Consider the following 26,272-nt stretch of genomic DNA (forward strand, 5'->3'; position numbering starts at 1 on the left):
AGATTGAACAACACAAAAATGTTAATATTGCGACAAATTCTCTGAAATTTCTCACGAGCTAATCTCACAAAAAGAAAAAGAGAACATGTCATAGGACGCAACGAACTGCATTAGCAGTTTCTATACCAAAAATATCAAACAGTGTAGTACTAACACTGCGAGAAAAAAAAATAAAAATATAGGATACGATAATATTAATGATGAATATTGCTATAGAAATGGTTTCGCGGAAAGAAGTTTGCTCTGAACAGTAGACTGCTGAAAAAACGCACATAGCTATAAAATGGCAATCTTTATTAAACATGTATCTAGTAACATGTATTTTCACCGTGCCTTAAAAAATCAATGTATTAGTTAGAAAATAAAGAATCCTACATAGAAAGTGCGATTTCGCGTGAACTTCGATACTATCAATAATATCATTGTCAAAAAAGATGGATTCCAAGTGCTAAAGCAATGAATGCACACACGCATGGCTGGACCAAGCGAACATTTAATTTCCACTTCAATTTAGATGATGTATGTGAATAATTTTTATTAGGCAGTACTCCAGTATAAAAAAATGTAGGATCGGACGATAAGTGCAGACGTTTTGCATATAAACTGCTTTATTGCTACGTTGCATTACTGTTGTTGCCGTAAGACCGTTTCATCTGAACTGCGTGGTTTATTAAATGACTAGGTTACAGATAGCTAAGAAATCTTAGTCATTGATGTGTTGACCTTTGATAACTTGTTAAGAAGCATTAAGATAAGTTGAACCAAGTAGCCAGTACGCCAAATCCATACCCTATTGAGTACGGCATTAACACTCGAGCCATCATATGTTTTCCAGGTGTAACTGCGTCTCATAACTAATCTGCTACCATATTAGGCCGCTAGAGTTTCGCATATATGCTCCGAAGGAGCGAACGATTAGCAGATGGAAATATTTAGCGAAATTATTTCGTTGGTTCGTCCAACTTTAACAGATGACCTTACCTATACTTGCCATGGTCGAGCTTTGCTGTTCAACTTCTACAGCCAACTCGTTCAAGCCTATCCTTCGTCGTATACTTCAGCTTTTTTTGAGGACGTTCTGCTACCACTGGCTGGTACCATATATTTCATCCATGTTACATCGCAACTCGTGCCATTCTATATTTACAGCGTGACACGGACTTCGTCGGTTCAGACAACAGTTCCAGTGGCCGCCGGTTCGAGCAAGCCATATGCCATTAAACAGCTACTGTCCGCTTAAAAATAAGAGATTATTTGACGTGCGCATGACCTTTATTGCAAGCCGCTGTACAAATCTTAACACCCGTATTTAGCATTACCTATGTACGATATTATTAGCGTCTTGACACCATTTTTTACAGGCGCCCAGTGGCATTACATGGCCCAATGGCACTGATCCGTACTCAATATTTAAATTTTGCCCCGATCTCCTTTTATTGTGGTATATCAAGTCGGGCTAAGCAGTATCATAGAGTCAGGCCAATAATTTCAATCACTGCGCTCGGTGCATTGATTTTAAAGAAAAATTCGGATCTGTCCGCATCGTGTCTGCGCATGGCAGGTAACGATAATATGGTTCAGGCTTACATCGCAGACGCTTGGAACGCTTGAATAGCAGATAATGTTACGTTAGTTGTGTCAGAGTATGACCGGCTACTGTTTTACTGTGTGTGATATTGTCTCCAATTGAACGAAGGGTTTAGAAATAATCATAACCTATTGACACCTTTGTCAGATACGCGTACAGATTTCATATAGAAAAATAACAACAGTGAATAAGAGAAATCTTAATTTTATTGGCAACCACGCAGTCAGCGGCGTTCCTAAAACTTGACCTGTAGCAAGTATCAACCGGCAATAACAGAATATTTAGGCAAAACGTCCTAATCAAGTAAACAGCGTACTTCGCGCAAAGAGCGGTCATATTGCAACATGAACTGGCACAGATACGGCCATTTATTAATAACACGCTGCGAAGACGAAATAAGCCGCGTGTGAATAACGTTGACGAGGTAGTTGTTCACTCTCCATTCGTGATGAACAGTAATTAGCGAAAAGTTTAGACAAGAATGCTCAAGATAATAGAAGACCAAGTCACACTAACCGATGATCTTTCTATGAATTTGGATTTGAAAACCGATTTATTTCACTTCTCCTATTATTCTTGGCCAACCTTTCTTTGTCAAAGGCATTGTTCGCTTTACACTATAAACCACTGCACCGATCATCGATTACTAAGCGATAGATTTAGTCTCGGTCTTGTCTTCATTCTTCATTTGTACAGGATGCTTACAATAATAATATATGAGCAATATGTATGCCTTTTCAAACGCTCTAGCCAGTATTAGGTAACATCTAAATAATAACAACAACAATAATAACGATAACAATAGTAACAGAATTGTAGCAATTATATCAATACTGTAGCACATATGTGTACATAAAATGGACTGCTTAAAGTAATGACAGCGTCAAGGCAAACATGAATGTGACATAAGAGAATCGCTTCTCCTGGTGTTTTCTTTTAACTACCATCACCAACGGTCGTGGTAGTTCTTGTTTTCGTATTGATCAGTTCACTTACCTTCTATAAATGAGTGCGTATGATTGAATGTTAGAGACAGAAGAGCTAGGCTGAATGTGATACAGAGCCATATCTCTTATCCGTGTTGTTCAGATTGGTTCATTCATTGAATCGGTTCATTCCAGATCCGTTTGTCGGTCGCAACCGTCTTCTCGAACTTCTGTCTGCTGGCAACATTTATGTCTCTGCACGAGACCTTCCTTCCCAGTCGTGCTACCAACTGCCTATCTCTGTCTAGTCGTACACCGGTCATCAGGGGCAAGCTAGTCTCATCACATAGCTAACTGGCTCACAGCCTTGTACACAGGTTAGGACTGTCCCATATCAACGTTGCGGATTTCTGTAGAAGAATACCTCCATTTGATTTCGATCATTTCTCGGAATCAAATCGACTCTCGAAGAGTTGTTTCCTGCACACAATCAGGCTGATTCTTCCAAGTGACACGTGTACCCTTTTTCTTTAATTTAACTTCCATAGTAAAATTCGCCGTTGACTCTATAGTAATTGGTTCACTTCGAGGTAAAAAAAAAAAAGTAGATACCTCTAAGTTAACTCTAGAACCCATAATTGCAAAGCTCCCTTCTACACTATACTCCTTTAAGGATAATTAAATGCACGTACCCTACTAATTCGAATTATATATCAAATCTACAAGTTCCCGCGTCACAACCCGGGAACTATCATCCACGACACTTTTAGACTTACCCATATATTAAAGTTCTGATTGCGACCATGACCTTGCGACTACCCATTAGTTCCATGCCCTTAATGTCCTGTCATTTCTGGCTCCATATCGCAATCTGTATTAACCCCCGATTAGCGAATATTGGACCCCACACTTACAATCTTTGCCGACACTTTTGACACGACTTATGGTCGTAGGCCTTGTAACGGGTGCTGTTACAGTTACGCGTCCCCGAGTTTATTGAGGTCCGTTCAACATTGTCTGACTGATCTATTACGGGTTCGAGCAGATGAAATTAATACAACACATGAGCCCAATCGCCCTCTACCTAGTACTGCAGTATGTCTAACATTAGTGGCTTTAACAATACACATTCCACACAGAGCATGCTTTCCGCCTTACGGAGGTAACACTAGCGTCATTGCAATGATTGTCACCAACTATATATAGTATATAAGTCTAAGCCAAAGGAGTTCAACGTAACTAGGCTTCGGCGTTTGTCATTTTTACAAATAACCCAGTTTCCGACCAAGCCAATTACTACATACATAAAATCTGAATATAAATAGCTTCCTCATACTAGATGTATTAGTTAACACGCGTACCCATAACCGAAGGTTAGTGATTTACTCTAAGCTTGGTCTGACTTCTTTATAATTACCTAGGGTTGTCAGATTAATTTACATGAACGGACATCGTATACATGGTAAACGTAGTGACTGGTTAAAAATAATTGGCCAATAAAATGTGTCTTGTACAGTTTATGAATTCACCTGTAAGAACACAAGCCATGAAACCGAATACAGTTTGATGTGCAAGCAATTAGCTGCAATGAGCATTGGACAATAAGTAGAAATGCTCAACAATGTATCGTAAATTGACCCATTTATGCACACACGTCCCAGAACAATGAAAGGCGCATGAGTTTGCTTGCGGTCAGTGTAATCTTCTTCGCATCTGCCGAATCTCTCCCAAACACTTCCCTTAAGTCTGTAAAGGTCATTATTGTTATCGTATTTTGACTAAGCGGATGACATCAACTATGTGCTATAGACCCTATTATAGCAAAATAGCGATATAACACCCACCTTTCATTTACGTCTCATATAATATCTAAGAACAACCAAAACCTCATCCAGCGTATCAGTAAATGTTCCGTGTTCCATAGCTACCTTTGCTTAAAAGGTCGTCATTGAAACGCGTTCTACCTATTCAACGCTTTTCAGGCTCGTCTTCCTACGATAAGGAATTCGTAATCCTGGCCTCAAACTTAATTCGGTTGCAAGACACAACAACGATAGGTTTATCACTCAACTTGATTCGTCCCAAAATTAGAACACATAAGAAATGTAGAAAAAACAGTTCCATCAAAACTCAGCCGATCATTATCTCCATCCCCGATCTCGTAATCTGAAACACTGCTCCAAGTATGCTGACACCTATATTAGGTTTACATATAAGTACTTCACTCAACGCCTTATTGCATGCCCGATGGAGCACTCCTATTCTGCTTCTAAGATCTTGTTACTTTTAAGCGCTCCCCGGTGACGCGAGAGAGCTATTACACTGTCAACATCGTTCGCATTGCCTGCCGGATGACACAATACAACATTGGCATACTGCACCAGTCATACAAATCGTACTCATCTCCGCCTACGGGATTGGTTGCGCTGCAAGCGGCTATAGGCAGTGCCCAGGCAGTATCGACCTGATCATCTTCGTCCCGAGTGGCAAGCGAACAGTGTACAGCTGAACTTGTTTCAGCGGCTCGCCGATTTAAGGACGGAAAACAATGAAGAAATGCAAATTTTTATTTTCCTTGACGGGCCTGTCGGAAAGTGATCCTGGTACAAGGTCTATGAACTCCCAGTTGTCATATTTGCACGCATATCAAGAGAGCAGTAGGATAATCGCTTCGGCATTAAAAGGCTTTATAGTCATACTTTTAATGGACGACTTTCTAAACATTTAGCTTGAGTCCTTTCTAACTGATTCTTTTACTAGCATATTTCGTACAACCGCATATCAGCCCCGCTTCTTGTCTGGTAGTTTTCTCGCCTTTCTAGCATATTCAAAGTCAGATTTTATCGCATCTGTTGAGGTTTCATTTTTGGTATTGAGGTTTCGTTGTTCTTTTACGTCGAAGATTTTCTCCAGAGTTGCTGACTGTGTTCCCTTAATTGACTTCGCATCGTCTTCTTCCAAAGTCTGGGTTACCGTGTAGCATTATTTGTAATAGTAATAAAATTTTTAAAAAAATCAGAGAATCTGCCAATCCAGTAACGTGAAGAGGCCACCAGTGTATAATGGACTCAAGTATCTGACAACCCTAGTAGTAAGGGCTGCTGGTGACAACTGCATTTACCTCACCCAGTTTTGGCCATTTTTTTCTACCATCGCTAGTCAAAATGAACTAATAGACTGAATAATTGGTATCAGCAGATGATGACTAGGGAAGTCAAATAAAGAATTCAATTAATTTTAATTTTTGCCATCGAATACTCGGATTCGAAATCGGCCAGTTTACAACTTTATTTGAATATCTCTCTCACATGAGCGATTTGGTTTTTGCTTCATTGTTATGAATTGTTACTATTTGCAATTCTGATAGCTTTGACGATTCTAGACTCTCAACAAAACGAATGATTTATTTCTATATATAACATATGTGACAAGTGGACTATAAGGAACTTCAACGAAGTTTGTCTCCAAATGAGAAAGTTGTCTTGCGTGCGAATTCTTTTTACCTATAATTTTGTTTTTAATGCTTAATGTACTTAGTTACGTGTCGGTATTTTCCTTATATATAGATAATATAATGTATATTTTCTTCATCATCCATTTGTATATATACGTTCGCTATACTGCTCGCCTCGTTCATCTGACGCAGAACGCTTTCCGTCAACTCGTTTCTTTACTTCTTACATGATTATTTCGGTTAATAATTTATATGAGTTGAAATTGGATCCGTTTAAATTAAACGCTTCTTGATTTGCAACGGATACGCATCAGCTTACCCACTCACGACGTTCTTCGAGGGTATAGCTGTGCGTAGAAAGCACATTGATAGATAGCACGCTACATCGCGTGAAAAATTAAATCTTTCTCCCTTTCGGCAACAGCTTTTAATTTCATCTCTGCTTTTTCGCTAATAATTAGGTGTCACCTTTGTTTCGAGCAATCGACACACGATTGACATCATTGATGCGTCAGCACTACGCTATGTGTATTCATAATGTATATGTATTATATTTACGCACCATATTATAATTACACATTTTGCGCTTTTTCGTTGACAACAATAATAATAATAAAAATAACTCGTTATAACGTACTTAAAGAAGACATGGGTGTTTTGTTCTTCCTTTAGTATGCGCCACGTGGCAAGCGGTGTCACATACTGAAGATGACAATGTCTCTATATTTCATTTGTTTCTCATGTTTTTTAAATAATAGTAAAATAAAATAATAATGATAATAATAATATTGGTTGTAATTATTTGTTATTTTTATCAAACGTATATAAGAGTGTGACGACGTTGAATATCGTCGTTTATGTGAAGTGCGAGTAGTTTACTGGTTAATTTCCAGGGTATTGTTATTTGGGGCGGTTTTGTAGATGGAAATAACGCGCCCGGTAGTGCGACGTTTTGCAGTACGCCGTAAGCGGCTCAGTCGTTATCGCTTTTTCCGGCAGTTCTAGCCGGTTAGCGTTCGGCTCAGTCAGAAACCCGCTGCCCCAGACACAGACCAAGATCAGATCGATCCCGAGGTCCGCCCCGGATAATTTTTCAACGGGGATCAGACGGGTGGAAAAGTCTCGGAACGTGGGGGGAACATGGGTCTGTGAGCTATACGCCGACGACGGCTAGAATGCTTAGTAGGGCTGCCTTTGACCGTAGTTGTTGTACCCCTGATTCCTATTCTGCATGGGCCTTTGCTCGTAGGAGTTATACCCTCCTCCGCCCTGAGGGCCCTGGTTGTTGTAGCCTGTAGTAGTTGATTGTTGGTCCAATCAGGTGGTTGGTGAGAGAGATTAAGAAATAACAGTTGCGTTAGAAGACGCTTGCTTTTTATCCCCCGGCTGATTTAAAAACTGGCCACGATTCCCATCTCCATATAGCAGCGAAAAATTCATTTAAACAAGCTTTCTACCGAATGACCGCATTGTTCACCCACCGAGTATAAAAATTTATTTAAAAATCTAAAGCTAAATCAATCACGCAATTAACTCATCATTTTCAGTTGGGCTCTCTTGAATTTGTCCAGCCGTCTCACAACGTAGATAGATAGGAACTCACTTCAAGGTTCAAAAGTGATAAAATAATAAAAACAAATTAGTTGCCCGTATATCCCATTCGTTTAGATTAATGTATTTTAAACAAAAGAAACTAGAGTGATAAATCTTAATGAAGAACGTGCGCAATGAGCAAATAGATAATTACCGAACTTCCTAGTTTATTGTTTATTTTCGCGACCCTGTTCGAATTTATCTTAATGTCACTGTTGTTATTTAGGTTCCGGCGTCTTTCACATTCAGGTCTAGCTGTTATACAATCATCAGACGATCTTTAATTAGGTGTTTTTATGTGAACTTGTCCACAGCACGAATCCAAATTAATAATACTAAATGACTAACCCCCCATAAAAACGGTTACCGCAATAACAGGGCCGAATCTGGATAGTTTAAAAAAGTCTGCAACACTTAAAGCAACCATGTTAAAATAAATACCAGAACATAACACATGCTTCTTTCCAAGTCATTTTCTGCACTAAATACATCTACGAATTTCCTTATCACCCCTTCTTCACGTGTCTTACGCCGAGCCATCAGAAATATACCACCCGAGGGCAATTTTGAAAAAGTCATTAGACACCATACTTGCCTTTTGCCAGCTCTTATGCCTCCAAAGAAATCAATAACGCTTGATAAAGTGAACACGCAGTGCTCACTGTCTACACCAAGTGAATAGTTTTTCACTTCACTTATTTGTGTTCACCCTGCGAAAGGTTATCATCGATTTGGCAATTTTACCAAGTACCCTAAATACAATAGATTTGTAAACTTCTTCTTAAATAAGTGAACCTATCGGCAAATAAAATGTCAAATTTTATTTGAGCTCTGACGTCTCATTAACATCGAATAAGCTCCAGATAATATTTGGTCCGTCCCCAGTGTCCGTATCCAGGATATAGATAATTCGATTCTTCGCTTGAGCACCCATTCAACATATCTTAGATATGCAAATTTTGTACAGCAGCTTTATACGAAAAGGATATATCGAACCGATTTCATCGACCATATCAAGTTAGCTACACAAATAAAACTGACGGATCACAGTACCCTTCAAAGAAAATAGACAGGTAATGGTTTCGTAACTTTATGTGGTAGTACGCTTATTTTTCGCTCAGCTCCTCCCATAAGTGTTTTTCAAGATGACGATTAAAAATTAAAAAAAAAATCTTGCACTTATCGATCTGGCAAGCCTAAATACGACACAGTTCAGTTACGACCTGTCTTTTGTTAAAGTATTAATAGTATTCGTTGTAAGTACCATTCAAATTGAAGTGAGACCAAAGTTTCACATTCAAAAACCTAGTATGTCTCTCTTCTAATCTACACGATAGTTTTCGGGGTGACTCTGGGAGTCAGACCGGTAAACACAGACGAGGCTGTTAAATGTTACATCAGAAACTTCCTTAAAGATATCAAAAACGTTACGTCCAAATCTATTTCAAACTCTGCGTTTTATAAAAAATTAGTCGACATATATGAGAAGTTAGTTGCGATTAGATTTACGAGAAACGTCTCTGAATATCGCCAACTCTAGTCACCACGCAAGTCATTGCACGTTGATGTAGCATGAACCTCCCTCTTTCTATCCTACCGGTCATGTAACGCCTTCGAGTATAGATAAGACCTTGTTTGATAGACCGCTCCATCAGCTTTGCTTGAGAAGTACATTGTGGAGAGCAAACAACTCGACTTAGCCTACCAGCTAGTTCTAATGACATGAGCCTAGCATCAGCTCTGCAATTGGCTCGGATCAATTGTAAAACAAAAATAATAAGAATCTTCTGTAAACAATCTTTAACTTTTTTACTGGATTGCCGGGAACAGAACCTTTTCCGCGCTTCATAACCACTTGTGCCAATTGAGCGATTCTCTGATAAACCCCAATTGTTTGCTACTATTAAAAATTGGACTTACCGTAGGCGCCACCGCCGCCTCCTCCCTGGCGGTAGTTGTCCTTGGGGCCATAACTTTGGTTCTGGCCATAACCGCTGCCACCTCCACTGTTGCTATAACCTTGGTTGTCACCATAGCCACCTCCTGCTCCGCTGCTTACGTATCCGCCCCCATTTTGCTGGTATCTACTGGGTCGTACATTACGCAAAATTGTAGTTAGTAATCGTTGCGATTTTACCCAAGACGTTAGAGCTGTACGAAAATATGTATCTGGACATTTTTCTGACTACAAAGCAACCAAATTTTTTTTAAACTTACCCTCCACCGCCTCCCTGGTTGTAGCCCTGACCCTGAGCCTGGTTACCGTAACCGCCCTGGTTTCGGTTGTAATTGTCCATACCATTCTGGTATCCGCCTCCGTTGTTCTGAGGTCCCCCATATCCTCCGTTCTGTCGATCATTATAACCGTGGTTATTCTGGCCCTGCGGGGGACCGCCCACGTTGTAGTCCTGCTGCTGTTGTTGTTGCTGTTGTTGCTGGTTGTTCTCCCAACGTCCGCGCTTTTGCGCCGGTCCCAGGTTATCGCCTCGTCCACCCTGAGGCGGGCCTCGTCTACCAACGTTCGGTCCCCTCTGGAGGTTTAGAGGACCTCCGGGGCCACGCATTGGGCCACCGGGTCCTCGCTGAGGTCCACCGGGCCCACGCTGAGGTCCACCGGGCCCACGCTGAGGTCCACCGGGTCCACGCTGAGGTCCACCGGGTCCACGCTGCGGGTCACCCGGTCCACGTTGAGGTCCCCCAGGCCCTCCTGGACCCCTGATAGGTCCTCCAGGTCCGCGCAAGTGACCGTTAGGTCCAACTGGCGCCTTGAGAGGGCCTCCAACGCCACGCATAGGTCCACCAGGACCACCAGGTCCACCTGGAAGTCCTCTCATGGGACCACCGGGGCCCCCTGGGCATCGCATGGGCCCACCGGGTCCTCCAGGTCCCCCTGGCCCGCCACGTATTGAGCCAGGTCCACCGGGAGGTCCCATACGACCAGGAGGGCCGCCAGGTCCGCCTGGACCGCGCATCGGGCCAGGGGGGCCAGGTGGACACATACGGCCAGGCGGTCCCCTCATTGGGCCTCCCCCCATGCGGCCTCCACGAGGTCCGCCACGTCCTCGTCCACGTTCCATATTTGTGTTTTTAGTTCCACGCCAGTATCACAACACTGTAGTTTACATGAAAATGATTAAACAACACCGCATTAGCTGCAATAGTTACAGATGTTTCCCCATAGTGACGCTTTTATGTATATACATATATATATATATATATATATATGCCACTTATGATAACTGATTTATGTCATTCCTTTACTCTAAATCTCTCTTTAATATATTCTTTATTTTTCTTCGTCTAGTAGTTTATTCAACGAAGTATATTCCAAGTAGTATAAGCTATATCCTTAGCACGTGGTATTCCAATTCAGCGTTTAACTATACTTGGGGCCTGAAAAACCAGCACTTTCGCTTGATGAATAAATAAAGATTTTTCCTCTGTAGGGAGTTTTTCCTACAGATACAGCATTCGGCTAAACATAGATAGATAGAGAGTAAATCGCTTAAATAAATAGCTAAAGATAGACTTTTTTATTAGCCCTTGATAGATTATATACATAAAGGTATATAAAATCATATCGAAAATATTAAATATCGAGAGAAAAAGATAACTATAGTAGCGTTTACTTTCAGCTCAGTTTATATAGAATTATACATAAGCCCTATAGTGCGTAAACTAATTGCAGGGTTATGTCGTTTTCATGAGGACATTTTTGACCAGCGTTGTGGATAACCCAACAGGTCGCGTGTGCGACTCATACAATAATAAAATCGAAAAAATAGCAGTTAAACATATAGGCTTGCCTTAGAGAAATTCCCAAGCTCGACCACATAAACCAAAACAAATATTTAAGCGATGCTTTCTTTTTGACGCTTGTCATCACTCCTAACTAGTCAGATAGTTTAGCATCAACAGATTAAGCAAGGATCTTTAATCATTCATACAAATAATATGTCGAGTACTGATACTCCTAGAAATCAATTCATTGCTTTAAATTGGATTCTTTGTAACACAAACAAAACGACGGTACCTTCTTTATTATTCTTAAGGAACCTTATACGTCATCGTTTGTTTACTGAAACTGATCACAATCAGCACATGTTATGGACACTAAGGATACGCTATTGAAATCCTAGTGCAGGATGAGCATACACATAGCATGCGATGGCATGAAAACACAAAAGTGCAATACAACAAAAATTGACCATAAAGAGGAAAATATTTCTTGGTTACTGCGTGCTTATGACGATAATAGATACAACATATTCGATATAGTGGGTTTGAAGTCAACTCTAAGAGTAATCAGAATGTGCGGCCATCATGACAAATAAGAGGAACTACTAAGGCCCTGTTAATGACGGGTTCGAAGCGGAGTGAATATGTTTGCTTCCATGACATCACTTTCAGCGCATATCCACAATGAGAACCATATCGCAGTACTTATGTCACCATATTTGCAGGAAAGAAGAACATCACCACCGTAAAAAAGGTCACGAAAAGAAAGCTAAGCCTACAGTCTCGACCTGTTGGTATGGTATGTTAGTAAAAACCTAAACACATTTGGTTTAGATGTATCGGCTTATATTGAGGTAATCTAATTTGTAGGCATGGAAACTGTGCCGAAACCTGCTAGCCCAGCTACAAATAAGACTCAGATCCCTTCGGCGACAACAGCTCGAATTAGGTGAAAATCAGTGCCGGCCAATGACCACGGTGGCATAATTCATATCCCCAGTCGCCATTATTAGTGACACAATGTGAGGCCTCACTCAGCACCGGCCACTGTGACGCCGATCCGTCACTGTTTGAAAGAAAATCTAGTAAATCTGTAACGTACTTAGAAGCATGTTTTCTCGTATCGGTTAAGGGGAACTGAATGATCGTCATTAAACAAGTTATGAAGTACAGAATGAAACATTAGTGCAACATGATATCAACTAGGCCTAACACAGTCAGCAGGTATCTTTACACGCTAACGTTCCGTTTGTCAGTTCGCAAATACTACACATCTTAATATCGAATTGTGCACTGAATTCGTTTCCTAACTACAGCGACGTTTGCTTCAATCACAGTACACAGGAAGATTGTGCGAAAAACAGACCAAAAACTCACCAGAATAGAGACAAGCACAAATCGACGCGGCGTTGGTGCGGTCCTTGATTCACCTGGCGTCCTCCTTAATATCGTTCTGACACCAGCGAACGATCCCACACACAGGATATTATTCACGCAAAAGCTACTGGTGCCACTCTCAAAGCGTCACCGTAGCCGCTGCTATTGTTGATGGTCTTGCAGTGCACATCGACTACTAACGCCTCTGTTGTTGTTGTTGCCGCCGCCGCCGCCGCCGCTGTTGCCGCCGCCGCCGCCGTACCTGCGTTGCTAGCGCGACCCGCGAAATTTCGAAAATGAGTCAGCTAATGCTGTTAGGTGGTACTAGTCCGCATGTACAGCCCTGAATTAGCCCCCGAACTTCGCACAGCGCTAACTCATGGCGAAACTGCAAACAAACCTGAGTGCCTTCTTGTTGTTGTGCGGCTCATTAGTAGGGCGTGGCGGATTGCTACCTGCGCAGTGTTTGTTTGAGCATATTTTGCCCTGGCCGTAGCAAATAGAGGCGTTACGCGGCCAGCGTAGGGCCGCGTAGGGTTGAGCTGTCGTTGGGAGGTGTTGTCCGGCACCATATCGTTTATACTCACTTGCACTTCTTTCTGAAGCACTTAATAGAAAATTAAATATGTAATAAAGGATGCAGGGTAGCATCTACACCATAACGCTTCCGTCATTTTACAACTGCAAGGCAGCCATTACTGCAGTCGATGAAAGATCATTACAGCAAATATTTGCGTAACTGACAGGTCTTCTTGACAGGCCAATTTCATTTGAAATCAGCTGACAGATCAAATAATATGCTGCAATACTAAAGTGAGTGGTCAAAAACAGCTATTTTGTAAAGGAGGCAAAAGATATTTGCTTCGTTGGAACTATCGCGGTGGCTCCTTCCTAACAATAGGTGCAAGCCTTTCTAGAAGAGAAAAAATCGCACAGTAAGTGATTAGTCTCAGTGGCGTTCGGTTAGCTTTGGAAATAACGATTTTCGCTAAGTGGACTAATTGTGTTAAAAGAATCAAACAAAATCTAACTGTAAATGACAGATAGAATTTTACGTATTAGAGATATGGAAATAGAGATGTTGCACCGAACCGAAATATTTGTCGGTAAAACAATATTACAATTGAATGGTTCAAAATGACGTGCCAAAGAACTTCTCATTCCGGTAAAAGGAAAAAGCTGGTAACAGCGAAGGACAATAAGTATGTATACATTAGTTTTAGTAATATTGAATTTGCAGCGTCTGATCAAAACGATCAGTTACAACTTCCTCTAATCAATGGTTATCTTAAGTTGGTAGAAAAAAATCCTATAAAGACGTTATCTTTTTACCATTTGTGTTGGAAGATGTTTCCTGTGTACAGGCGTACTTTTCCTTTGGGTGCCGCCATTGTGAAGTGGATTGCCTTTTTTTTTAGTTTTTTATTCTGAAAATTTCAACAGGTGGTCTCTTAATAAGGGTGAACTTGTGAACTTTCTCTAAATAAAATTTGTAGTCTTTCAATCCAATCGGAAGTGGCGATTTTTAACGATGCAGATTATTCGTATAGCCGATAGTTTGAACAAACAAATCTATCGTGTTCGTTTAATGTAGGCCCATTTCTATTACGCGAAGAATTGTACTGCATTTGTAAGCAGTAATCGAAGTTCATAAATCATTCATGTCGATTATAAATAAAAAAAAAATACAAGTCGTGCAAGGAGCAAATGATTTCTTCAATACAAACGGCATTCGTAGTTGAAAAAAGCAACCGGCGATCAATAACAAAAAATGATAGCTTAAAAGATAAATAGTAGTATCAATTTATGCAGACGCATTGCCGTTTGAAATATATGGTCGACTATTTAGCATTGTCTTGCTGAATGTTTTGCTTTTATCCGAACAAACGGGTTTAGAGATGCTCGCCCATTTTATCAATAACTGTTACGTGTACTAAAGGGTTTCACAATTTTTTCGTTTTTTAGTATTCTAGCAGAGTGAGTCAGTGCATTGGGTGAGGTGTAGTAAAAGATCATCAATCGTTGGAATAGAACAAGCAAACAACCTTCGACTAGTCCCATTGACATTCTGAATGTTTACTTATTTTGGTATTAATGGATTGACTTCACGAAAGAAGAAACACTGGAGCATTTTTCTCTTGCAAATATGCTCCTTTTTGGGATTCGCTTAGGAGGGGATGTTGCCGACGGTTTTTGACGTGAAAAAGGTACATTCTTGTCAATAAGCGCGAAATACGAATATTTTACTTTGTGTTTATATAAATGGAAAATTAATTGCTTATTATCACCTTTGCTATTATTAACTAGCTTATGGTACAATTTCGGTTCCACGCTAAGCTCATTTATAGCACCTGAGGTTAAGAGCATATTAAGCAGCTGTGCAGATTATTCGTTGTTTTAGATACCGACTCTGGGCTATGCGATCTATATGTTAAATGAGGTTCACAGTACAAAATATTTTAGGCTAGTAGCAAATTGCGCTAGTAGATGGTACTACTGTTCGGTACCTAAGGCGGTCTCCGAAACCGGACGTAAGCACACTTCGTTTTGTGTTTTCCGGGACTCAGCGGCCTGACAATGCTGGACTAAGGCAGCGTCAAGCTCAAAACATTTACATTCAGTATATAATCTCTCATGCAGGCAAATGGTAGCTACGCGTTTTTTCAAGCTTGCCATCGAAATCGTTAAATCTGGGGAATATTTTCGATCATTTGATAGCAACGATTTAAGTTGTGCAGGTTTTGTGCCCATAAAATTTGTAGAGTACCTAGCGTCCAAATTATATTATGCTGCGAGCTGTTCGGTTCGGTACCAGGAGAGATGCGACGCGTATGAAAACCCCCCACGTAAAAAGAAACACAAAATCGTGTTAGGTGCTATAAGGTCTTGCGTCTAAAACAAATGTTTGAATGTTTATGTTCGGCATTGCCGTCAAAGAGGCCCCCAAGACCACCACGTCAGGCAAAGGCGTTACCGCTGCAGCATTATAAGGACAGGTATTAAGGTTATGCTGGGGTAAAAGCATACGTCAGTCAATAGCTAAACGTATGACATATAACCTGCAGGTCCATTTTAATATTTTTGGTAACCTTTTTAGCGTAGAAATTCTTCCTTCATTAAATTGTATGAGACTAGTGTAATCCACTTTTCTGACCTTCCATCCAGTGAGATCGTCTTCACTTACGTCGGTTTCAAGCCAATTTGCCTGTCTCGTTATCTTGAAAACACAGAAAGACTCTTGTGAATATTAACGTTCAAAAGTCATTGAAATGATTCTCTATATTTTTATTTCATTTTATAATTCTACATGCACAATGTCATAGCATATTTTTCAAGTAGCTACTGCTTGTCTATTCTGAGATCTGTGTGGAATACGTTGCTCGATAGCATCAGGTCCTGACTGCGCGAATCACAAGACAAAAGACCTTTCTCAGGTAAGCATGCTTTACTTATTTCATCGGTTATGTATCGGTTATGTCAGTGGCGTATTACATATCCATACTGATTCACGCAATTGCGGTACAGAAAAAAATCCAAAACTGTGTATTATTTTCCAGCCGATTATTAAAGATATATTCATTCAATTGAACAGAATATGCTGTCCTATACTGTGTTGCTACGACTGTATGGGTATGTTATCGTGCACAGCTTCGGTACGTGGATATTTATGCGACAGATTTTCAGCTACTGCAATGGCCAGCCAACGAAAAAATTCAACTACGTTAGACAGGAACAAAAGGTAAGAGTACTTCCGCGCGTCATTAACTCTATAATTTAAACACTATGAGATTTGATCAAACATACGTTCAATGTACTTTATAATGCGATCTTCGTCAGCTGTGCTTCTCCTTCCACGCGTTATTTGATGAGCTGGGAAATAAACCAGCGATCCTATGAGTAAGAAAAGCCGACGAATATTTCCGAGAACTAGAGGTTACCTGCTATTCATGGTTGATTTGATCCTCTTTCGTTTATAGTCTGCCAGTTGATTAGCAACGTATATGCTTCAATTGATTTCTACTGTCTTATAAATGACTGTCCACTAATTAAAACGAGACCTTGTGTTGCTGTCAAAAATAGAACAATAGCGGATTGGCCATAGGAAACATTTACGTCGAGGTTCTTTGTATGTATTTTTTACATAAAAAAAGCTGAACATAAAAAACCACAAAATGAAAATGAAAGGATCAAAGCATTTATTCTAACACAAAAGTTCCTCGACCGAGGTCTGATTTGGACCGTCGCCAGCGTGATATCGACCGCCGAGTTCAATGGTTTATGGCACGCCAGTATCGCGCATAAATGGTGAAAACACCAATATAGGTAAATCAGGCGACCTTCAGTAGCAACATGTAGTCCGGCAGCTTGCTTTAGCAATGTGGGCTTTACACGACCCTGCCGTAGGAGCTGGTTTGTTGCTAGATGTTCCCAGATTAACGAGATACCAAATTATGATGTTAGGAATATTTTGAAAACAAATCAAATCAGTGCTGTCCTAGTGAAGGCCTGAAAAGCTTGTTAATTTGCCTTTGCCATTCTTTCCGACGTACGCTTGCCAAATAACACTACAGTAGATAAAGGCCTGTCTATATCGGTTGGCGTATTGTAGACCTCTGGTACCAAAGCGCATCGGAATTCAATGCTTCCATCTTTCGGATAGTTACCATACAAGCAATATGCACATAGAAGCAGAAGGTTGATAGAGGTTGCTGAAGATGTAAGCGACCTTCGCTGACTCCTAAAAGGTTATTTGAGTAGGCAGCAGGCGTATGGACCCGGCTAGCCGGGTCTTGATAATACCGGGGAGGGTCACAGAAAGTGTCTAAGGCTATTATCAGCAGTGACTCAAAAACTTGACCGAACAACGGGAGTTGAGCAGTATTACCGTCTATTGCAGTCCACTTCTCCTGTACAAATGAGTTTCTAAGCGAGTCTAAATTGGACCGAGTTTATTGTTTTTATTACTAGTGCCATCTTAAATGCCACTCAGAAATCTACCAAGATGGTATAAAAACATAGATTTCTACGAATGTTCGCCACCTAGTTCCACGGCAACAGCGCTCGCAACTAGTGAAATTTGTACTGACGCAGAGGTATCCTATGGTAGATACCGTATTGTTTTGTTTTTCATTAGTATACGAGGGTAACCGTGCGCAAACGAACTGTGAGAGACTGCAAACGGACTTAAGGTCAACAGTAACCTATGGATGGTTTCGACTGAAAAAGGCACCGAGTTACGATAGTCAGTGTCGCTAGTTAAACTTAGACCCATTGACCATTATCTCTCTGTGCACTTGTGCCCAAAGAAAGTTCCCGGAGTTTAAGTGGCTTCGACGTTTGATTCAAGTCCGGCTAAAGAATATGTGATTTCTGGGACAGTACAAACCGTTCTTTTCGTTAGTCAAAGGAACGAACTGCTGACAGCAGCCCGCATATTCAGTTCTGTTCATATCCAATACGACGCACTGCTTCGAGCATAGCATAAAAAGAACGAGCGGGTAAATATTGAACGTGGTTGAGTTGTGTAATGGAGCTGCTACAGCGGTTATATCAGGTACTCCGATTAGTTACTCTTTTCACTACTATAAAACATTCGATACATAGCTATGAAAGACGATAGGTCTACAAAACCCAAAATACTTTAGTACTTTGGCTGTTGCTATTTCAGGTGTTTATTGTAACCGGTGGTATGGGCGGAATTGGTAGAAAGGTCGTTGAGCGGCTTTTGTCACTTGGGTCGTTTGTCATAATAAGTTAGTACTCAAACAGAACATTCATAATGCCATATAATTAGAAAATGTATTGCATTAACATTTACAATACTGCGTCTACTTCTTAAGCAAGCCTAGCAGATATACTATATATGTTAGAACAATGAAGTTTAACTCCTTTAAATGGGTTGAAATTAGCCGAAGACGTATATTACTCTCAATCGTCGAATAAGCATTTCTAAAAGTAACGCATGAGCGTAACGTCGGGGGTTACGTATCGATCAAGATTCATATGTATTATGTCTCTGGGTTTGAACACGCGCGTTCGCTAACTCCTGATAAATTCGTTCAGGGTGCTCTTTCTGATTTTTACTATAGGAAGACGCATTCTATCGAACCTGCGATGCTTTCTTCGGCGCAGTTCAACCAGAGTTTCGAGCTTTTACTGCTACCCGGATCGCAGCCGCTGTCGATACGTATAGATACGCACGCGTCTCCATTCTGTGTTAGGCATAAGTTGAAGGCGTCGCTGGCCCAAATTGCCAGTGCGCGTCTAGTACGCAACTTTTATGTTCAGTCATTTCCAATTGCTATTATTATTATCTTCTAGCGGGTCGAAGGTCGGAGAAGGATTTATCACTCAGACAGTCGTTTGAGGACATCTCTAAAATATCATCGCGTTATCAGTACTTCAAAGTTGATCTCGAATCGATGACAGATACGGTCCGTTTCTGCGAGGAGGTCAACGTCTCATTTAGTCGACTGGACGGAATCGTTTGTAACGGTACGCCAATAATATTCGAATTAAAATTTAATAATTGGAACATATAGAAGCGAAGAGATAGTTCGCCATAGCTATCAACTATAGAAGTGCAACGATGACGCCAGCCTAGAGAATTGCTAAAGTACAATCGAATACGGTCAAAGCCAAAGTTTAAATCATTCATGCTTTTAGTCCTCGTCCTTATCACGCGCCCAAAATGAGTCTATTGTCAAATAGCCATTATTCGTTCGACCATTTTTTGGCTGAACGCCATCAAGGTATATATTGTGAATATAGCAATAATAGCTCTGGTAGATAGTCAAAAGTTGTCGTGTTACCGGTTATATTGCCATACCTCACTCAAACAATTTGTTTATTCTGTCAAATTGTATATAATATGAATGTTGTGGTCTTTTTCTAGCTGGTACATTGGGAGGATCATATCGCCTCACTTCAGAACATTTCGAATCGCAGCAAGCAGTCAACTATTTATCACCAATTGTAATAATAGATCGACTTAAGGCTAAACTGAAGTCTACGAAACAGGGAAGAGTCGTGCTCGTTACCTCAGCAGTGCATTATGTGAACTTTTGCAACTTAGACGACTTCATGTTCAAGTACGTAGCTAAACGAACAAACTAGTTTCGTCAAAGTGTGACCTGCAGTTGGTTGAATTTCTCGGCGAAGTGCTACATTTTTATTATTTTTTTTACATCATTTTATCATTTATTTACATTACATACATGAACTTTTTAAATCTTAATTTACGGGCATCCTACTAAAAGTATGTACATACTGAAGCAACTAAGATATTTTACCGAATATGGGGCAATTTAAATCACAAAGGCCTTACGGATCGTATATATATATATATATATATAACACACGAGTCTGTGCTCATACTAATTGGGGAAATGCGCCGGTAACGTAGCAAAGGCTACTGTCCTTATTTAGGCTACGTCCAGTCAAAACTTGCACTCGTGTCATACGCACGTCATGTTGGACCTAGCCTATTCCAGAAATATGGCTTCACTGTCAATGCAGTTCACCCAGGAATCGTAAACACGGGTCTCTATGGCAGTCTACTGATTAAAACTATCGGACGCATCACTTTCATTGTAAGTTGACAACATACTCAATCCTTCGTCGTTTCACCAAACATATATTTTCAATATTATGTAAACTGAACAAATGTACGTAAACATAATTTAACGATACCTTTTGCTAGTTCGCGGCATCAACCTGTAGCAACGTGCAGATGTGTACCCAATAATAGTTACCTAAACGCACGTACCTAATGCAACGTTGAAATTTCTTTCAGAGTCCAATGACAGCTTCAGAGACCATACTATTTCCTCTGCTTTCAACAACGATGGAAAACGTAACGTGCCAGTACATGGAAAACTGTCAGGTTGTACCTCCAGCCAAGAAAACTATGGACAGCAAATTTAACAGACAACTCTACGAACTAACGAGACATCTGCTAGCTCCATGGTTGTTGGTAGATCAATAGGGTGGCTAGGCGAGAAGTATTTCCTGCAAGCTGCCCTGATGATGCAAAAAGAAGAAAGTCCTTGGTAGGTTAATGATAGATCTAGCTAGATTTGCTGTCACGGAACCTGCCACGTTCATAGTTCGCATATAGCAGTTTATAGGAACGATCCACTGTTTTCGAGTAGTGGGTCTTCTACGCCAATTTCTTAGCTCTTTCCCGGCGATTGTACACTGCATGTCTTTTTTATTTAGAAAAACCAAGGGAACAAGTAGATGGTTGAATAGGTCGAAGTCATTTTTGCCACCACACGTAATTCAAGTCGTTCCTATATCGAAATTAACATAGACTGCCAAAAATGCACTGGCGTGTCTTAAACAAAAAAAAAAACTGTAATTTCAAGAGGACTATAGAAAAATAACGGTGTCACAACAGCTTTATCGCGGTACATTCGACTCGCTATTGCTCTGGTCTAAATCCGTTTGAATAAAAAGGGTGTCCCGTCAAGTAGCTAGATCTACAATCGACACCAAATTAACTTTCCTATTCAGTCGTTCAGCTGAGTTTACGAAAGTAACTTTACTCGTATGTGCGATATTGTTGCTTTGGCACCTTTTGTGTAGCAGCTGTGAGCGTTGGCAGGGAGTAACGCTTCACGAATTTATGCTGATCTCACGAAAAAAAATGCTCGTCCACAGGGAACTGTACTGGTGGGCGCTTCTGACAATATTTGTCTGTAAATAATACACTTAAGCCGATCAAAGTAGCATCACGTGGATGTAAACAGATAAGTTTGTATAGAATGAAATTAGAAGAAAAATAGAAGAGGAAATATTGCAACCTTGTCCCTGTTTGAACTTTGTTGCTTAGGGATGCGGTATGTACAGCCTTCTCTGTGCGGTATTTATGTGGTCTGTGGTATAGCAGAATATATATTGAACAAAAGAAACCGAGTTTTTTTCAGCACTCTTTCCTATGGGTCTTAGATGGGCGTATGGTAATAGCGTATGATAATAACTATATTCATTAAGCACTGGGACTTGAGCAGTTCCACCAGTTTCACAATAGTGACAAAGCAAGTATATCAACATATACAGTATTTTATACGAATGTTTTCAAGGTGTTTGCCAAAGCATTGTCTTACGTACCGTCTTCTCAGCGAACAATGAACGAATCATGTAATAAATTCAATTAATTAAGTTAAAAAATGAGTTCAAAGTTAGTTCGACAAACAATTGTTTATTTATATCTTTTTCATGGTCAATGTATGCATCAATCAATGTCTTTTACTCTCTCTTTGTGCAGCTATTTGCCGCAAGTAAACACTTTTCATTAAAGTACTATTATTATTATTATACATAGTAAAAAGCGTCGGGGAACTGAAAGCTCGTTGTGAGTCGAGTTTCTTATATAAATGGCAGGCGTTGTCTAGGATCAATGGCATAGCTGGCCGGGTCTCGTGACGAACTGGTTAACAATGGTATGGGCAGACAGTTTTAACTAGTTCGTCCAATATCAACCTTGACGTCTCGTCGCAGAATTCTATTAGAATATCGTAATGTTGTGACATCTTCTCGAAGCACCGCTCTTTACAACATTCTAAAATAGCCTTTAGCGTCAGGAACACCTGTGGGATTGTGACCGAATTCAACGCGTTTTTTTAGAGCCTATTATTACTATGATCCACGATTTCTCTCGCGATATTAAACTGATTAAATACTCAATTCAGATTTAAAAGAATATTATGAATAATGAAAAACATTTAATATTAACTGTATTGTAAACACCTCAATTTCCATATGTTCATCGGGCTCCCCTTTGTATCGTTCAAACAAGGCACTCTGCGCCTGACTTAGGTTATGCTCTGGCGGTGCCAGAAGTGCAGCTAATAGGACCAGTGCAATCTGCACCTGCTGATGTGTATGCTCCAAAGAAGCCCGTTCCATGTGTGCATTAATAAGCGAATCCAATTCATGGAAAGTGATTTCCGCCGACTCGAACTCTGACAGTTTTACCTAAAAAAAAAACGCCATTTTACTGGATGACTGTATCGATGCTGCTTAATCTATCATGTTCAAGTAGTATGGGATGGTAAATCAGCTTTATGCTTATCGTACGTGGAATGGTAGCATCATGGTGGTCATCATATACCGATTCAGATTTAATGACATTGAATAGGATTGACCAAATATAATATTGATTATTATAAATAACACGTTTGCAACACGAACCGATATGACAGCACAGTCTATTTAGGATAAGATAATGGTTAGCCGAACTTCGTTAATTTTCAGTAAACATGAGTTACTTCAACTTATATAGTAATCGTCTTCGTAAGTTGTTGGCTAAATCGCTCCTGTAGAAGCAGTTACTTTTAGTACTGTTGGTGTAGTCAGAGTTCCGTTAATTAAGCACTGAATCTTTCCGAATTTTTCATAACCTTATCATGGGGCTATAGTGATTGCAATCGATCATTGTCGTCCATACACTTATGGGCCCCATAAAGCTAAGATCAATTTCTCTATGATTATTCGCTTTGCGTAGCACATACAGTAGTCGTTAAAAAAAGCTACTACATAAACACCTTTGCTAATATAGGACGAACGAATGAAAGGATAGCGACAAGTAATTGTAAGCACATATCTATGGAGTACGTAAGAGAGTCGTTAATCGACAGTTTTTTTTAAAGGTATTCCGCAGTTGTACATAAAATTGGGTCGATATAAACCGCTTACCTGTGACTTGGCAAGTAATAGGAAGCATTCGACTTTCAGCACCGTTGATTCAGGCCACTTTTGGCACGCGCGCTCAAGAAACCATAGCGATTCTCCGAATCGCTCGAGTTGCTGTAGCTTTGAGCCAGCTTCGTAACATAATGAGCCCGCCATACCTTCTGATCCTAATCGCAGAATGTAGATAGAATTCATTGTTTGAGCAGGTCTAAGTTTTTGATCATTAATGTATCGTTTCACAGTTATCGTTGCAAAATGGAATTACCACAAAACACTAAACACATAATTTTTCTTATTTGATATTTTACCGCGATTCGGCAAAGGTTAGGCGGATATTGTTTCGGATTCCATGTGAATAACAAAGCATTTTGATGATTTGTTTACGGAAACGTTTAAAACAGTAAGTGCTCAAGGCTGTTTTATTATTTCCGGAAATTGTCAAGATTTAGCGGTTCTATTGAATTTTGAAAATAGAAGAGTGGTTGCAAAACTTTGCTTACCAACCTTTGTTCACTTCGGCTATTTTTTCGTAGGTGCAGATTGCTCGATGGTAACACTCGAGCCCGTTGATCAAATGATCCTCTATCGATGGCATACACAGCTTTTTAAGATTTAGCTCCTCTTTCATGTATGTTCTGGAAGATGATCCCCCGATTATGTAAACCGTTCAATCCGTTATTCCATTTTTCAGCGAAATAATCCCGTGGTCGAATGCCGCGTATATACCTATTTCTAATTCTACAAAATGTATACAAAGTACAGGCCTTTTCCAAACTCTGGTCTGCCGTCTACTATTACCGCAATTAAGATAAAAAATATTTCTGTTCGGTATTATAAAAAAAATTAATTTCTAATGAGAGTTAGGCTTTATTTTATTATATATATATATGTTATTGTTGTACTAATATATAATAAATAAGTGTTATATTAACTATTTGCTTCCAGGCAGCCTAGTATGATGCGCATTACGTTAATTATTTTTCGTCGATCAAAATACAAAAGAATATTAGGGGCCTATGGAGTTTCGAGACTAACAGAACTCACAGTAATACATAGGGCGAGCCTATTGAGGCCTAAGCAGGCTATGACAACGTACCTAGCCGCCTTGGTATAGTTTTCTGCCGCCGCTCCCAGTCGTCGAATGTTTGTGTATACATCAGCAGCAGCATTCCAGGCCATCGCAGCACCTTCTGGGAATTCCAATTGCAGTTCGCGGACCGCCAGAAGCTGTCAAGGTAAATCACAGTACCTGTTGATTGAGTAAGCTACCTAGTGGAGACTGTTGCCTTTTTGCGTTGATAGTTCTAATACAATTGATATTTCAATACACAATAGCACGCTGTAAACCTTGCCGTATATTTGTATAATTCACTGATAGTATAATATATTTAGTATTTTTTACTTCGATTGTGTGGTTCGAATCAACGTAAATGGGAAATTTTCCGCAGATTATTTCGCATTTAGAGTTAAATATTTGTGAGTGTACCTCATAACTATGTGCCGCGTCGAGGTATAGGGGCTTCCTTAGAAATCTCTTCCGAAGTTTATCTCGTATCTGGGCCATACTACGAAGGAACTCGTCCCCTGAAGGAGCCATGGTGGCTGTCGAAGACCGGCGGCTCTCCATCTGCAATTTAAACTATTTTTTAGCGTTTAATACTCATCACAACGATAGAAATAGTTGTATGAATAATAAAAAACAAGCAATTTTCTCACATTAGTTCGTTACCGAGATATAACAAAATCTGTAACGCGTCAGTGGGCGTTCTCTGTAGACAGGAATACGTACTGTTTACCAGTTATTCAATGTCTGTCATTTATTTCGCAATGCAAGAAGCGAGTGCTTGTTGCATTGCGAAATAAATTAATATCTTAAAAGGCGTTTGCGACTTGAAACCATTTCAATTTTTGTGTTCTTTTTTGTTTTTCAGTAAAATGACTGAAATGATTGTTAATATGTTAACTGTTCGATCGAACGATCGATGAAACATCACACACGGCACAACAAAATTGCTTACAGAGGAAATCAGCTATCGAAATGATTCATTAATTTTTAAGCGCATTCAGTAAGCAATTCCAAAACACACTTTAAATTAAAGGTAGCCTCCATAAAAACCGGAGTATTTCATGTAACGACTTCATGTAACGACTTATTCAATGCGTAAGCTTTCGATTAATAGTTTATTAATATTGCTTAGTAATAGAACTTACTTTAATCGATTTTTGACAAATGAAAGGACCGATTCTTATGCAGCGTGTTCTTGCGATAAAAAGATACAAATGGTAGAAGGTGCATGCATTTTCTACCCTGTCGCGGATTTTTCAAGTAAATATTTTTAAAGTCACTGGTTAAAACGACTTAACCAGTTCGCTATATATTGTAGTATGCTATCAGATGATATAGATGAACAAATGTAACACGCAAGCACTCCCTGTCACGTATCGTCAGCGATCCACCAGTTGCCCTACAATCATTCTATACGCGTGCATGACGAATGGAATCTTTTAAAAAGATGTAGTGAATCGCCTAATTAGGTCATGGTATTACGTAAACACTATCAATTGCATTTCTTTATATGGTTTTTCTCTAGTATACAATATATCGTCGAATTTCACTTGAAATGGGTTTCAAGAATGCCGAAGGAGGGCTCATGAGCCCTATGGAAGCGGCCATATTGGATTTCGCCAAATAAATAACTCAAATCCAATTTTCAATGCAGTTGATTCTTTCGACGAAGCAACATACAACACAAGGTAGCATAATTCGGTAAGATTTATTAACGAAAAAGGACGCAGAATGAAAATAATGAGAAATTCAATTTTGTCTGTCGTTATGCTGAAAACACGCTACTGTCGCGCCATCTAGTGCTGATTTCGGTAAACTGTCTGCGTACTTAA

At 40.0% G+C, this 26,272-nt stretch overlaps 4 protein-coding genes across 23 annotated transcripts in view; 1 reads left to right on the plus strand and 3 right to left on the minus strand.

The window, feature by feature from the left end:
• Positions 1-1,120, minus strand: part of LOC147755675 (uncharacterized) — a 104,273-nt gene extending 103,153 nt beyond the window's left edge. For all 5 annotated transcript variants that reach the window (XM_086989950.1, XM_086989949.1, XM_086989948.1 and 2 more), the window contains exon 1: positions 982-1,120. The gene's annotated coding sequence lies outside the window, so the exon portion shown is untranslated. The remainder of the gene's footprint in view (positions 1-981) is intronic.
• On the minus strand, positions 3-12,848 carry LOC111250828 (uncharacterized). Of its 3 annotated transcripts, none has more exons than XM_086989944.1 (4): positions 12,677-12,848; positions 9,779-10,673; positions 9,482-9,648; positions 3-1,235 (listed from the first exon to the last, which is right to left on the minus strand). In XM_086989944.1, exons 2-4 carry the CDS (start codon positions 10,636-10,638, stop codon positions 1,171-1,173), a joined length of 1,092 nt encoding a protein of 363 aa, XP_086846070.1. In that variant the 5' UTR covers positions 10,639-10,673; positions 12,677-12,848; the 3' UTR covers positions 3-1,170. The 3 variants fall into 3 exon arrangements, with proteins under 3 accessions (XP_086846070.1, XP_022662379.1, XP_022662378.1); XM_022806644.2 differs by lacking the exon at positions 3-1,235 and adding an exon at positions 5,750-7,260 and having other exon boundaries at positions 9,482-9,645; XM_022806643.2 differs by lacking the exon at positions 3-1,235 and adding an exon at positions 5,750-7,260.
• LOC111250829 (polyprenol dehydrogenase-like) lies at positions 11,748-24,477 on the plus strand. 13 transcript variants are annotated; one of them, XR_015328186.1, is made up of 9 exons: positions 11,748-12,098; positions 16,037-16,110; positions 16,269-16,415; positions 18,345-18,429; positions 18,998-19,171; positions 19,572-19,767; positions 20,082-20,268; positions 20,472-20,727; positions 24,320-24,477. XR_015328186.1 is itself a non-coding variant. In XM_022806648.2 (9 exons), exons 4-9 carry the CDS (start codon positions 16,272-16,274, stop codon positions 20,661-20,663), a joined length of 978 nt encoding a protein of 325 aa, XP_022662383.1. In that variant the 5' UTR covers positions 13,003-13,611; positions 14,642-14,883; positions 16,000-16,110; positions 16,269-16,271; the 3' UTR covers positions 20,664-21,864. The 13 variants fall into 13 exon arrangements, 11 of the variants coding, with proteins under 11 accessions (XP_086846064.1, XP_022662383.1, XP_022662389.1 ...); XR_015328187.1 differs by lacking the exon at positions 24,320-24,477 and adding an exon at positions 21,763-21,864; XM_022806648.2 differs by lacking the exons at positions 11,748-12,098; positions 24,320-24,477 and adding exons at positions 13,003-13,611; positions 14,642-14,883 and having other exon boundaries at positions 16,000-16,110; positions 20,472-21,864.
• On the minus strand, positions 21,866-26,152 carry LOC111250830 (uncharacterized). Of its 2 annotated transcripts, none has more exons than XM_086989945.1 (7): positions 25,739-26,152; positions 24,861-25,001; positions 24,471-24,601; positions 23,879-24,009; positions 23,378-23,541; positions 22,430-22,657; positions 21,866-22,269 (listed from the first exon to the last, which is right to left on the minus strand). In XM_086989945.1, the coding sequence occupies exons 2-7, from the start codon at positions 24,999-25,001 to the stop codon at positions 22,114-22,116; spliced, it is 951 nt and encodes a 316-aa protein (XP_086846071.1). In that variant the 5' UTR covers positions 25,739-26,152; the 3' UTR covers positions 21,866-22,113. The 2 variants fall into 2 exon arrangements, with proteins under 2 accessions (XP_086846071.1, XP_022662391.1); XM_022806656.2 differs by having other exon boundaries at positions 25,586-26,150.
• Positions 26,153-26,272: the final 120 nt, after the last annotated feature.

Source organism: Varroa destructor, unplaced genomic scaffold (genome assembly GCF_002443255.2).
Source record: "Varroa destructor unplaced genomic scaffold, Vdes_3.0 BEIS01000005.1, whole genome shotgun sequence".
In the NCBI taxonomy this organism is placed as follows: Eukaryota; Metazoa; Arthropoda; class Arachnida; order Mesostigmata; family Varroidae; genus Varroa; species Varroa destructor.